The sequence below is a fragment of the Manis pentadactyla genome, chromosome 14, assembly GCF_030020395.1.
Source record: "Manis pentadactyla isolate mManPen7 chromosome 14, mManPen7.hap1, whole genome shotgun sequence".
NCBI classification, from domain to species: Eukaryota; Metazoa; Chordata; class Mammalia; order Pholidota; family Manidae; genus Manis; species Manis pentadactyla.
Genome location: NC_080032.1, coordinates 35,941,637 through 35,957,327, shown reverse-complemented (window position 1 = coordinate 35,957,327; position 15,691 = coordinate 35,941,637). Strand labels below are relative to the sequence as shown.

Below are 15,691 nucleotides of genomic sequence, written 5' to 3'. Positions count from 1 at the left end.
GCACTGCCTTGCAAGTGGCCTAATGGGGAAATGATTTCTCAAAGAGGATCCCTCTGACAGCACTTTCATGTTATACGTTCAAGAAGCAAACCAGACTGTAGCGAGCAAGCCTGGTACAAGGGCTTGTTGCATGGGAGATGAGGCCATCTTGGAAAAGGGTGTCTGCCACTCACACAGAATAGAGAGCCCCCACTGGGCGACTGATCCTGATACTTTGATTAGTCCCACAGAAGTCCCTTTGGAAATAATTGAGATAGATGCTAAGAAAAGCTTTGCAAGTACTGGCAAGTTACTTTTCCCCTCATTTTCTTTTTTCTCCTCTTTTAATAAGAGCTATTCAAGTGGCTGTGTCTTCCTTCACTTGGCTGTCTGGAAGTTCAGAGCAAAATTTAAGGGGCAGCTCCAGCGTCTACGAGGGCCCAGAGCCTTTGCCCTCATATTCTCTCCTGCCCACCCCCAATGCCCCAACCTGACCAAGTTTATCTTCACTCACTTTTCCAAGGCCTGTTTATCCATTACCATCATGGTGCTATATACCTTAAAATAAACAGGCTCATAATAAAGGCATACACATAATTGGGTTAGGTGTTCAGAGAGAAAGAAAAAATCTCAACTTGTACCAGGCAGCTTAGAAATGTGGTCACGAGCACAGGCCTCAGAGGCCCACACGTGCATGTGCAAATTTTAGCTCTGCCACTTCTTGTCCATGGGACTCCACCTGTAAGACGTTTCCTCATCTCTAAGAGGTGCAGGAGAAACACACAGAAAAGGGCTGGAGAGACTCAGAAGAGTCCCAGTGAGATTCACAGGAATACTCATTCTTCTAGAGCAGGGGTCAGCAAGCTTTTTCAGTAAAGGGTCACAGAGCAAGTATGTTAGGCTTTCTGGTCATACATCTCTGTCTCAACTCACCTCAGCTCTGCTATGGTAGTGCGAAAGCAGCCAGGCAGTGTGTTAGTGAGTGGGTGTGGCTGTGCACAATATATCTTCATTTATAAAAACAGGCAGAGGGCTATGGTTCACAGGCTCATATCCTTGTTCTAGAGTGACTATCCCATCCTGTAAGCTCCTAAATGAAACCACAAAACACTATAGACACTAAAAATTTCAATCTACAGTTGTTCATCTTCCACAATAGGTATAAACAGGGCTAATTACCTTATGACAAATATTCCATCAATCAGATGACACCAAGCTCTGGATGGAAGGTCCCCACAACTAATTATTGTCACCTTGGATATTATTAATAGATGTTTATGTCACCACTTATTTTAGGTGTGGACTTGGTACAAACTGAGGTAAACATCCTCATATGCAAACCAGCTCTAAGCGGCGCTAGTTTAGCTAATCCTTCCAGAAGGGAATAGATGCATATATGCCTGAATCAGATGGATGAAGAAAGGTCCAGGCTGGACTTGCTATAACTGTAAGAGAACAGTGTGGAGGCCCAAACTCCCTCAGGCTGGGCTTTGAGTCTTCTAGTCTGAATGCTTTTGCCCTGCCTGCAGACACAGAGCTCCTCTGTGGCCCCTTCAAACTCTCTGGGCACCCAGGTGAAGCCCTGCCATCATGAACTAAGGTAGCCATCACTAGTACCTTGGTCTGAATTAAGACTGAGACAGAAATCAGCTTTATAGAAGCCTCTGCATGCTGACACACAGTCGACCGATGTCAGCTTCTTTCTCCTCTAACCCATCGGCCTCTATTCCAATTCCACAACTACTTGGTAGGCGTGTGATGTGTACGCATGTGTGATGTGACCTCATAGCTGGTGAGTGGGGAGCAGAAAAGAGTAGAGATACACCTGGGTCAGGGATGAAAGTAGATAAAGTGCCTTAAGTGATTCCCAAGGGGAGGCACCAACTGAGGCTTCTAGGAGTCAAGTAGGTGCCAATAAAGTCCACTGGGAAGGCTTCTGGACAGAGGGAGCCCCCCTGTGAACTGAGCCTCAAATGACATGAGGACACCTATGAATTTGGTGTATGAATAATTTTAATGATATGAAGAAATACTTATGACGTAAGAATAAAGTTAAAAAGAAAGTCAGATAGGAAACTGATCACACAGTATGAACTGACTCTGTGAAAAGAAATTTTTTAAAGGCATGGAAAGAAATTCAAGGAAATCACCCCAAAATGTAAAGAGCTTTGCTTTGGGCTCCTAACATTAAAGTGACAATTACGGGTATTCTGCTTTCTTATATTTCTCCGTGCTTCCCAACACTTACTTGTTTATTTAGTGTTTAAGAGGCAAAAGACGTAGGTAGGATTCAAGCAGGTAGAGATGTGAGGACGTGAGGCAGAGAGGAAGCAGGGCCCCCAGGCAGGACCCATGGTCAAGTTAAAATCACCTGAGGTTGCAGGGGGTGGTCGCAAGGGAAACACCCCCAAGACAGTCAACTTGGCTGCCTTCTGCTGCGTTCATCATTTGATGACATTTTTCAAGGCATTTCAATAACCAAAAGGTACAGAAAAGTTATGAGCAGAAATGGAAATTGATTTAGAGAGAAGCAGAGACTGAAAAATGAGGGAAACAAAAGAAAACCTGAGATCAAGAAAAAGGAAGAAACCCAGCTGTGTAGACACACCCAAGTTTCAGCCTTGAAATTTTCATAAGGGAGATGTGCTCCTATGAGCTTACCCAATACAGACTCAAGATGCCTAAAGGGGCAGTGAGCGCTACTTGTACATCCCTCTGGGGGCTGCAACCTGGCCTCTCTCCAGCGTGCAGGGTCAGAACGGGCTGCCTGGCCAGCCTAGCCCTCTTGCTGCCTCATTGGGTCCCTCACACCGTGACCACCCTGGTATTACTCCTAAGAAGGAATCTGGCCCACACTCCCCTAGGGAGCACCACGCCACACCCCCTTGTTGTCCTGCAATGCAGTCAGTTTTACATAACTTCACTCTTTTCATTTGGACCATCCTTGGGAAATGACCAATGAACATGGTTTTATGTTCTGCCTAAGTAATTTCACCAACATCAAAGATCATTGCAGGTCAAGGATCCTGATTTTTCACATGGAAAATACTTGCTATATGATACACCCCTCAATATACCAGTCTTTGCAGAGCAGAAAAGGTGTGGAAGCAGGAGAGTGAGGGCCAGAAGTGGGAGGGAAACTTCAGGGCCCCAGTTCACCACATCCTGTTTCCACACAGATGTGACCTGATGCCTACGCAGCAAGACACCAATGTGGCTCAATCCATGCTGTGTCCCTGCAGCAGAAGGCAGATGGCACAGGAGAGACAGGTAACAGCACCAGCAGGCCCAGCGTACCATCCTGCTTCTGCCACCTGCCATCTGGGTGACCTTAGCAGAGTCACTTAACCTCTCTGAAGTTCTTCACTTAAGGGAGACTGTGGTTGGAATAATTGAATAGCATTTGTAGGGCATCCAGCACAGAGTCTGGTACACAACCAGCATGCAAAAACAGTAATGTTTCCCCAAAATGCAGTTTAAATAACAGCACCATCTGTGGCATCACCTCTTAAAGAAACAAACATAGGAGGCTCAGGTCTGCATCACTCCTATACATAACGTGGTTGGATGGAAACCTCCCCCCAACCCTGCTCATCTCCATGGTTACCTGCACTGTTATGATTGGGCCTCCGTTCTGATAGAGGAGAGGCTTCAGTTTGGGCAGAAGGACTCCCAACCACTTGTCCACAGCTGCAAGGTAATCTAGAAAACAAGACAGGTTTACCATCACATGATGCCAACACAAGGCAGCCTTGTCATCTGGAGGCCGGCACCTGAGATGTGGGGACTCTGGACTCCACAACTACCTTCTGCAATGGGGTGGCTACATGCAATAAAAGTCTGCTAATGTTGCCCTGCAGGGACAAGGACCAGTATGCATGGTATCTGTCCCTGCCACTAGGACATGAAGCCTGGGGGACAGGAGGCATCCAGCTGGTGTTTTGTTGAGTGAAGAAAAGAGTGGCTGAAAGGTGCATCCTTTCCATCATAGTAGGGCTTTCTTTCTTTTTAAAGTTAAGTTTGAATCAGTTATATATTTCCATTGTCAAATGGGGAAAATAGAGTGTATACTTCATAAAGTTGCTGTAAGCATGAAATAAAACATGTGAAAACACCAACAGATACTAAGCGAGCCCAACATGAGTGTAATACACTGAGAAGGAAATGCATACAACACATCAATACTAAGCTTTTATGCTGTAAATTTAAATTTAATCGCTGACACCATTCCAGAAACTACGTCTGCTATTCTGACTGCCTGCCCTTACTGGCCCTGGAACATACCAAGGTTGTAGGAAGAGAAGGCACTCAAGTCAGTCAACCGTGAACAAGGCCAATGCCAATTCAATGAGTTGCCAGTTTATCGGCAAGATCTGGTCAAATAGCTCAGGAAAGCTTTATTTCCTACACATTCAATGTTGGATGATATTCAGTGGATGATGATTAATTCCAGACTTTCACTAAACTTTCAGTTGTTTGCACAGAAGTACCCCGGCCTTCATAATACCTGATCCTTTTGATATAAACTGTCTAACTTTTCATAAATTCTCTGAAGACATCTCTAACAACTTACCTGGATCAGTAGAACGGAGAATAATAGATTCTTTCTGTAATAGCCAAGCAGGTAAACCTCCCTAGGATACAGAAAAAAACAAAAAAAGGAAGCTATTATAAGGTGTCAGGGAAGATAGAAATTACCAGAAGCAGTGAAGAAAAGGAAGGAAAGGTTCATGGAGGACAGGCATTTGAGCAGAGCTCTCCTTTTGTAACTTTGAAGGAAACGAGAAATTCTAACATAGTAAAAATACCATCCCTTTGCACGAGTGCAAGGTTTTGGGAATCAAAGCCTTTCATACCGATTATTCCACTTACTTCAGAACTACCCTGTTTGGTGGACAGAGCCCACAGCATTGACTGCTCTTTCCAGGTGAGGACACTGCGTTATGTGAGCGACCACTGAGAGGAAGAGAAGCCTTCTGACGCTTACCTGTTCCTCTGTCTCTGGGCCTCCTAAGGCAACACACACCTGTGCCAGCTACAGTCACAGGCTCCGTGCTACCCAGAATTAGAGACTAATTTAACTATTTTAATTCACTTTCCGGGACTGGGGCGGAAGATGGCGGCGTGAGTAGAGCAGCGGAAATCTCCTCCCAAAACAACATATATCTATGAAAATATAACAAAGACAACCCTTCCTAGAATAAAGACCAGAGGACACAGGACAATATCCAGACCACATCCACACCTGAGAGAACCCAGCGCCTCGCGAAGGGGGTAAGATACAAGCCCCGGCCCCGCGGGAGCCGAGCGCCCCTCCCCCCAGCTCCCGGCGGGAGAAGAATAGGCAGAGCGGGAGGGAGACGGAGCCCAGGACTGCCGAACACCCAGCCCCAGCCATCCGGGCCAGAGTGCAGGGCCCTCGATACTGGGAAAACAGGGCAGCAAGAACAGTGAGCAGGCACTGGAGGCTGGGCGACAGAGGACATAAGAAAAGCGCGCGACCATTTTTTTTTTCTTTGCTTTTTTGCTGCTTTGTTTTGGCGAGCGCTTTTTGGAAGTCTTAAAGGGACAGGGACCCCAATATTAGGGAAACAGGGCAGAAAGACCGGTGAGCAGAGGCCTGAGGCTGGCACCGGAGAATAAAGAAAAACGAACGACCACCTTTTTTTTTTTTTAATTAAAATTTTTTTTTTTTTTTTAATTAAAAAAATTTTTTTTTCTTGTTTTTTTTTGTGGTCGTTGTTTTGTTTTGGCGGGTACTTTTTGGAAGTCTTAAAGGGGCAGGGCGGGCCACTTAATCCAGAGGTAGGGAATCCGGGATCTCTGGGCACCCTAACCCCTGGGCTGCAGGGAGCAGGGAGGCCCCTTACGGAGATAAATAGCCTCCCAGCAGCTCCTGCTCCAACGCGACTCCACCATTTTGGAGTAGCTGCCCGAGCCAGGCCACGCCCACAGCAACAGCGGAGATTAACTCCATAGCAGCCGGGCAGGAAGCAGAAACCCTGTCTGCGCGCAGCTGCGCAGCACAAGCCACTAGAGGCCGCTGTTCTCCCAGGAGAGGAGGGCCACAAACCAACAAGAAAGGAAGTCCTTCCAGCCGTCACTCGTCCCAGTTCTGCAGACTATTCCTATCACCATGAAAAGGCAAAGCTACAGGCAGACAAAGATCAGAGACAACACCAGAGAAGGAGACAGACCTAACCAGTCTTCCTGACAAAGAATTCAAAATAAGAATCATAAACATGCTGACAGAGATGCAGAGAAACACGCAAGAAAAATGGGATGAAGTCCGGAAAGAGATCACAGATGCCAGAAAGGAGATCGCAGAAATGAAACAAACTCTGGAAGGGTTTATAAGCAGAATGGATAGAATGCAAGAGGCCATTGATGGAATTGAAATCAGAGAACAGGAACGCATAGAAGCTGACATAGAGAGAGACAAAAGGATCTCCAGGAATGAAACAATATTAAGAGAACTGTGTGACCAATCTAAAAGGAGCAATATCCGTATTATAGGGGTCCCAGAAGAAGAAGAGAGAGGAAAAGAGATGGAAAGTATCTTAGAAGAAATAATTGCTGAAAACTTCCCCACACTGGGGGAGGAAGTAATCAAACAGACCACGGAAATACACAGAACCCCCAACAGAAAGGATCCAAGAAGGGCAACACCAAGACACATAATAATTAAAATGGCAAAGATCAAGGACAAGGAAAGAGTGTTAAAGGCAGCTAGAGAGAAAAAGGTCACCTATAAAGGGAAACCCATCAGGCTAATGTCAGATTTCTCAACAGAAACCCTACAGGCCAGAAGAGAATGGCATGATATATTTAATACAATGAAACAGAAGGGCCTTGAACCAAGGATACTGTACCCAGCACGACTATCATTCAAATATGACGGTGGGATTAAACAATTCCCAGACAAACAAAAGCTGAGGGAATTTGCTTTCCACAAACCACCTCTACAGAACATCTTACAGGGACTGCTCTAGATGGGAGCACTCCTAGAAAGAGCACAGCACAAAACACCCAACATATGAAGAATCGAGGAGGAGGAACAAGAAGGGAGAGAAGAAAAGAATCTCCAGACAGTGTATATAACAGCTCAATAAGCGAGCTAAGTTAGGCAGTAAGATACTAAAGAGGCTAACCTTGAACCTTTGGTAACCACGAATTTAAAGCCTGCAATGGCAATAAGTACATATCTTTCAATAGTCACCCTAAATGTTAATGGGTTGAATGCACCAATCAAAAGACACAGAGTAACAGAATGGATAAAAAAGCAAGACCCATCTATATGCTGCTTACAAGAAACTCACCTCAAACCCAAAGACATGTACAGACTAAAAGTCAAGGGATGGAAAAACATATTTCAAGCAAACAACAGTGAGAAGAAAGCAGGGGTTGCAGTACTAATATCAGACAAAATAGACTTCAAAACAAAGAAAGTAACAAGAGATAAAGAAGGACACTACATAATGATAAAGGGCTCAGTCAAACAAGAGGATATAACCATTCTAAATATATATGCACCCAACACAGGAGCACCAGCATATGTGAAACAAATACTAACAGAACTAAAGGGGGATATAGACTGCAATGCGTTCATTCTAGGAGACTTTAACACACCACTCACCCCAAAGGATAGATCCACTGGGCAGAAAATAAGTAAGGACACGGAAGCACTGAACAACACAGTAGAGCAGATGGACCTAATAGACATCTATAGAACTCTACATCCAAAAGCAGCGGGATATACATTCTTCTCAAGTGCACATGGAACATTCTCCAGAATAGACCACATACTAGGCCACAAAAAGAGCCTCAGAAAATTCCAAAAGATTGAAATCCTACCAACCAACTTTTCAGACCACAAAGGCATAAAACTAGAAATAAACTGTACAAAGAAAGCAAAGAGGCTCACAAACACATGGAGGCTTAACAACACGCTCCTAAATAATCAATGGATCAATGACCAAATCAAAATGGAGATCCAGCAATATATGGAAACAAATGACAACAACAACACTAAGCCCCAACTTCTGTGGGACACAGCAAAAGCAGTCTTAAGAGGAAAGTATATAGCAATCCAAGCATATTTAAAAAAGGAAGAGCAATCCCAAATGAATGGTCTAATGTCACAATTATCGAAATTGGAAAAAGAAGAACAGATGAGGCCTAAGGTCAGCAGAAGGAGGGACATAATAAAGATCAGAGAAGAAATAAATAAAATTGAGAAGAATAAAACAATAGCAAAAATCAATGAAACCAAGAGCTGGTTCTTCGAGAAAATAAACAAAATAGATAAGCCTCTAGCCAGACTTATTAAGAAGAAAAGAGAGTCAACACAAATCAACAGTATCAGAAACGAGAAAGGAAAAATCACGACGGACCCCACGGAAATGCAAAGAATTATTGGAGAATACTATGAAAACCTATATGCTAACAAGCTGGGAAACCTAGGAGAAATGGACAACTTCCTAGAAAAATATAACCTTCCAAGATTGACCCAGGAAGAAACAGAGAATCTAAACAGACCAATTACCAGCAACGAAATTGAAGCGGTAATCAAAAAACTACCAAAGAACAAAACCCCCGGGCCAGATGGATTTACCTCGGAATTTTATCAGACATACAGGGAAGACATAATACCCATTCTCCTTAAAGTTTTCCAAAAAATAGAGGAGGAGGGGATACTCCCAAACTCATTCTATGAAGCTAACATCACCCTAATACCAAAACCAGGCAAAGACCCCACCAAAAAAGAAAACTACAGACCAATATCCCTGATGAACGTAGATGCAAAAATACTCAACAAAATATTAGCAAACCGAATTCAAAAATACATCAAAAGGATCATACACCATGACCAAGTGGGATTCATTCCAGGGATGCAAGGATGGTACAACATTCGAAAGTCCATCAACATCATCCACCACATCAACAAAAAGAAAGACAAAAACCACATGATCATCTCCATAGATGCTGAAAAAGCATTTGACAAAGTTCAACATCCATTCATGTTAAAAACTCTCAGCAAAATGGGAATAGAGGGCAAGTACCTCAACATAATAAAGGCCATCTATGATAAACCCACAGCCAACATTATATTGAACAGCGAGAAGCTGAAAGCATTTCCTCTGAGATCGGGAACTAGACAGGGATGCCCACTCTCTCCACTGTTATTTAACATAGTACTGGAGGTCCTAGCCACGGCAATCAGACAAAATAAAGAAATACAAGGAATCCAGATTGGTAAAGAAGAAGTTAAACTGTCACTATTTGCAGATGACATGATACTGTACATAAAAAACCCTAAAGACTCCACCCCAAAACTACTAGAACTGATATCGGAATACAGCAAAGTTGCAGGATACAAAATCAACACACAGAAATCTGTGGCTTTCCTATATACTAACAATGAACCAACAGAGAGAGAAATCAGGAAAACAACTCCATTCACAATTGCATCAAAAAAAATAAAATACCTAGGAATAAACCTAACCAAAGAAGTGAAAGACTTATACTCTGAAAACTACAAGTCACTCTTAAGAGAAATTAAAGGGGACACTAACAGATGGAAACTCATCCCATGCTCGTGGCTAGGAAGAATTAATATCGTTAAAATGGCCATCCTGCCCAAAGCAATATACAGATTTGATGCAATCCCTATGAAACTACCAGCAACATTCTTCAATGAACTGGAACAAATAATTCAAAAATTCATATGGAAACACCAAAGACCCCGAATAGCCAAAGCAATCCTGAGAAAGAAGAATAAAGTAGGGGGGATCTCACTCCCCAACTTCAAGCTCTACTATAAAGCCATAGTAATCAAGACAATTTGGTACTGGCACAAGAGCAGAGCCACAGACCAATGGAACAGACTAGAGAATCCAGACATTAACCCAGACATATATGGTCAATTAATATTTGATAAAGGAGCCATGGACATACAATGGCGAAATGACAGTCTCTTCAACAGGTGGTGCTGGCAAAACTGGACAGCTACATGTAGGAGAATGAAACTGGACCATTGTCTAACCCCATATACAAAAGTAAACTCAAAATGGATCAAAGACCTGAATGTAAGCCATGAAACCATTAAACTCTTGGAAGAAAACATAGGCGAAAACCTCTTAGACATAAACATGAGTGACCTCTTCTTGAACATATCTCCCCGGGCAAGGAAAACAACAGCAAAAATGAGTAAGTGGGACTATATTAAGCTGAAAAGCTTCTGTACAGCAAAAGACACCATCAATAGAACAAGAAGGATCCCTACAGTATGGGAGAATATATTTGAAAATGACACATCCGATAAAGGCTTGACGTCCAGAATATATAAGGAGCTCTCACGCCTCAACAAACAAAAAACAAATAACCCAATTAAAAAATGGGCAGAGGAACTGAACAGACAGTTCTCCAAAAAAGAAATACAGATGGCCAACAGACACATGAAAAGATGCTCCACATCGCTAATTATCAGAGAAATGCAAATTAAAACTACAATGAGGTATCACCTCACACCAGTAAGGATGGCTGCCATCCAAAAGACAAACAACAACAAATGTTGGCGAGGCTGTGGAGAAAGGGGAACCCTCCTACACTGCTGGTGGGAATGTAAGTTAGTTCAACCATTGTGGAAAGCAGTATGGAGGTACATCAAAATGCTCAAAACAGACTTACCATTTGACCCAGGAATTCCACTCCTAGGAATTTACCCTAAGAATGCAGCAATCAAGTTTGAGAAAGACAGATGCACCCCTATGTTTATTGCAGCACTATTTACAATAGCCAAGAATTGGAAGCAATCTAAATGTCCATCAATAGATGAATGGATAAAGAAGATGTGGTACATATACACAATGGAATACTACTCAGCTATAAGAAAAGGGCAAATCCAATCATTTGCAGCAACATGGATGGAGCTGGAGGGTATTATGCTCAGTGAAACAAGCCAAGCGGAGAAAGAGAAATACCAAATGATTTCACTTATCTGTGGAATATAAGAACAAAGGAAAAACTGAAGGAACAAAACAGCAGCAGAATCACAGAACTCAAGAATGGACTAACAGATACCAAAGGGAAAGGGACTGGGGAGGATGGGTGGGTAGGGAGGGATAAGGGGGGGAGAAGTAGGGGGGTATTAAGATTAACATGCATGGGGGGGTAGGAGAAAAGGGAGGGCTGTACAACACAGAGAAGGCAAGTAGTGATTCTACAACATTTTGCTATGCTGATGGACAGTGACTGTAAAGGGGTTTATAGGGGAGACCTGGTATAGGGGAGAGCCTAGTAAACATAATATTCGTCATGTAAGTGTAGATTAGTGATAGCAAAAAAAAAAAAAAAAAAAAAAAAAAAAAGGGGGCAGTTCCTGTGTGGTAACCTCCAATGAGTTCTACACAAGGGTATAAAGGGCATATAAAAGTGTAGGCAAAGGGTCTGTTTGTGTTTATACAGAGGATCAAAGCCTAATTGGGCTACCCCGAAAATGAACTAAGATACGATATGAAAAAGAACTTCCAACATCTGCACCCTCTGGAAGACTCATGCCAGAAGATGATCATCAAAAAACCCCAACAAAGATCCACGCACTGCTACAGCTGTAGATGCACTCATCCCACCAGTTCCTGGACCTGCCATGGGAATGAGGAAGGAGATATCTAAGCTGGCCTGTGCATACAGTAAAACAACAAAATTGGACTGGATCTATACTGTTGGAACTCAACCAAGAATTTGGAGAAGTGCAAATTGTAGCGCTCCAAAGTCTTACAACTACAAACTATTTATTGTTAAAAGAACATATGGCATGTGAACAGTCCCCAGGAATGGGTTGTTTTAATTTGTCTGATTTCTCTCAGACTGTTCAAGTTCATTTGGACAATATCCACCATATCATAGATAAGTTTTCACAAATGCCTAAGGTGCCTAACTGGTTTTCTTGGTTACACTGCAGATGGCTGGTAATTACAGATATGCTTTGGTTATGTAACTATACTCCTATTATGTTAATGTGTGTGTGCAATTTAAGTAGTAGCTTAAAACCTATACATGCTGAAGTTACTCTACAAGAAGATATATCAAAGAAATAATCAATCTTCCCATGTTTTCTTCCGCCTGCTAATTCTATAGCTTTTCTTCTTCCTTCCTAATTACAACCCTTAAATAGAATTCGTGCCTCATATCAAATTTACCGAGTATCATAATTCTTCCAAGTGGTAAAGATACCTCAAGACAAATGCTGGGCATAGAAGCCACAGGGCATAAATATGCAAAGAAGTAAAAAGCTAACCTTTTCAAACAATAAGGCTTCTCTCTCACTTACCAACTTCACATTTCCCTGTATGGCCCCGGAAGATGACTGGTTAGCCAGAGACGGGTAAGATTCCTCAAGGGAGGAACAACCTAAGACAGGCACAGTCGCAGGGGGGCCATCAGGTGAGAAATTGGGGATCAACAGAGGTGAGGCTTAGAACCTCACCCCCCCGTTCTGAGAGAAATCTTCTGCATACGTGGATGTTTTATTGCCCTGGTCTAGCTTGGATTAACACATAGTCTACAGGCACACACCTGATCATCTACATGTGCTCTCTTACAACACTAAACTATGTTTTCTACCTTTATCTTGTATCTACCTACCACTTCAGCATTTTATTAAAAATAATAATAATAAAGAGAGAAATGTGGTATCCACATATAAATCAAGTATAAAAACCAAATGAGTATTCATATTTGAACTGACTGTATAGAGTTCATAATGCATGAGCAAAACCGAAAGTTTCTGTGATGACTGCCCTTGTACTGTTCACTATGTAACTTATTCATTATGTAAGAATTTGTTCTACATGTAAAAACTTGTTTGTTATGCCTCAGAAGATTGGAGACTGACAAAAATTAGGCTTGGGGTGGAATAATGATTGTGCATTGAGCATTGACTCCCCTATACAGAATTTTATTGTCGTTAACAACCATTTGATCAATAAATATGAGAGATGCCCTCACAAAAAAAAAAAAAAAAAAAAAGGACAGACTTCCAATGGTAAAATAAATTAGTAACCGGGATGTAATGTATAACATAAGGAATATAGTCAAGATATTGTAACAGCCTGGTAGGGTGATAGCTGGAACCTAGAATTATGTATATAAATGTTCTACCACTGTGTTGTACACTTGAAACTCATGTAATGTAATACTGTGTGTCAACTACCCTTCAATAAAAAATAATAATTAAAAAAAAAAAAAAAAAAAATTAATTCACTTTCCCCCGGGTCCCTGCCTGCCAGCCCACCTCTGTCGCCCACCAGGCAGGCAGAGCCCAGCCGGCCACACTCACCATGTCCCACTCCGCACAGATGTAGGGGCCGGGCCTCAGGATAACCAGCAGTCCCAGTTCATGTGCCAGCTGAAGAAAATGTTCCACATCGTGTTCTCCAGAAAACTGATATTGACCTGGCTGGGGTTCGTGAAAGTTCCAGGGCACGTACCTGCCAAGACACACACAGCCCCTTCCTGGAAAAAGCTAAAAAATCCAGATGTCCTTCATGAATTTCTGAACAGTCTATAAACCTGTAAGTCTGCAGGACACATGGACTCTCCTTTGGCAGCCTCTTGGGAAAGAGGCCTTGTTTTGACTTTACACAGCAGATACCCAAGCAAATCAGGTTTGTGGGGAACACTTTCAAGTTTACGACCCACAAAGGATGCCTTTTCCTATTCAATGCTTGACTTAAAAAAATACAGAATTACCTGGGGCACAAATTACTACCATGCAAGAATTATATATATATACTATAAATTATATATTATGTATTATATAATGTGTAAAGTTTAGGAAAAATGAACCCATCTGTGCTAAAGTACTAAGAGGTAGACTTGTATTTTGAAAAAGTAGTTTTTAATAAAAATGGGAAAACCTCAAATCCTCGTGCCCTCTTGAAAAAAAGATTTTGTCAGGAAAGCATGCAGGAGGTAAAGTGACAAAAACTACCAGCTCCCCGGCTGCCTCCAGCAGGGGACACAAATTTAAATATGAAGCCACCCATTGCCATCACAAAGGTCTTCTTGATGACTGCTGGGTGCGGTCCTTTTTCCACTATTCCTTGGTTTTCAGGGTTCCTTGGAACAGATATTCCTGGTCCCACAGAACTCACAGTGGCCTCAGGACCAGAATAATAAGTGGGATTTTCCCTAACTATCTGTCCCAGGAATCTGCCTCTGGGGTTTCTCACTTTTTATCGTTGAAGGTTATCAGCGATGTAAAAACCAGAGTGGCCAGCCAGCTCAACTTTCTTCCCAGTTAGTCACCTTGCAACAGCAGATAAGCAGAGATGAAAGAGAGTTTCTAGGGCAATTATGTAACCCCAGGCTGTAGACTTACCCCAGTAGAACCACAAGACAAACTGCTTTCCAAGGGTCTGCCTAGCAAGGCATATTCCTCTAAGAGCTGAGAAGCTCTGGCTGCCTACCAACATCCTCATCGTCAAATCCCAGGCAGACCTCTGGCCAAAAACAAGGAGGTTGGGCCAATTTCAATTTCCTCAGCTGTAAACCTGAGCAGCAATACCTACCTTGTAGAAATGGAACCATTCATGTAAAGTGCCCTGCCTACAGTAAATGCACAACCATTGCTACCTCCCTTTGCCTTTGTCAGCTGATAACCATTTTATGATGTCTGGTGACAAGGTTCAAGGTTGGAAGAAGTGGTTAATTATCTCAAGAAGCTCATGACAATCCCCTCCAGAACACCGAAATATGCAATTTCCCATTCTGAGCAATGAGATAGCTGCCCTTGGAGATGCAGCTGTATCCTTTCTCTAGGTAGATGTCCAGGCCCAGGGGAGAGCCAGCACCCTCCTACTTACGTCTGGATGGCATTCAGCCCAGCCATCTTCATCTTCAGCAGCCGGTCCTTCCAGTAGAAGCTGGGTATGCGGAAGTAGTGAATGCTTCCCGAGATGTAGCGGAACGGCTGGCCATCCTTGAGGAAGCGGTTGTGGCTGTAGTCGATCTGGAACATCCTCTGGGAGGCCTTATACAGAGCAAGGATGGGACCAGGTGAGAACTTCCACCTTGCACATTTCACAAGCAGCCGCTCTGACTATGCAAGTGACTTCCTGCCTATTCAATTTGTGTAATGTGCTGATGGAGTTAATGTTTGGTCTCTGGGCCATAAAACAAACCACTGCTAAGCCAGGTCCATTCACTGTACTCAGAAACTAAAATATTCCAGGAGGACCCACGTGCAGGGTTCTGTAGAGCTCACCGTCCAGGGGCAAGCACCGACCTGATGATTGGTGCCTGAGATACAGAAGCCATATTCTCTGAGAAAACCTTGCTATAGGTGCCTCTTGGGGGTAGCAAAGCCCAGTGTACTGAGAACAAAACGCACACACCTCCCTCCCCTTGGCTGTGACCTGCAGGGCACTGGATGTACCTCGACAGTAATGTCCTTGGGCTGAAAGCAACAGATTGGAAGCCCCAAACCCTGCAGCCTCTTCCCAGATGCTGCTTGAAGGTCTGCAGCGATGGGCAAGTCCCCTCTAACTCTGCTGCTCTGACCAGTGCCTTTTTTTTTTTTTTAATGAAAGAGAATAGAAAATTTCCCTGTATTGCACATAAAGATAGGTATTATTTTATGAAACTTCTGTTATATGTACATATACAGAGTTGCATATGTACATATGTCTCTACAGAGTTGCAACGTAAG

The 15,691-nt window shown here is 43.0% G+C and overlaps 1 protein-coding gene across 2 annotated transcripts in view; it reads right to left on the bottom strand.

Moving 5' to 3' along the window:
• GLB1 (galactosidase beta 1) overlaps positions 1-15,691 on the bottom strand; it is an 86,240-nt gene that overhangs the window by 48,961 nt on the left and 21,588 nt on the right. For both annotated transcript variants that reach the window (XM_036892134.2, XM_057492493.1), the window contains exons 2-5: positions 14,847-15,013; positions 13,319-13,469; positions 4,553-4,613; positions 3,587-3,681 (exon numbers count right to left, since the gene is read on the bottom strand). In XM_036892134.2, coding sequence (XP_036748029.1) covers positions 3,587-3,681; positions 4,553-4,613; positions 13,319-13,469; positions 14,847-15,013 — 474 coding nt within the window. The remainder of the gene's footprint in view (positions 1-3,586; positions 3,682-4,552; positions 4,614-13,318; positions 13,470-14,846; positions 15,014-15,691) is intronic.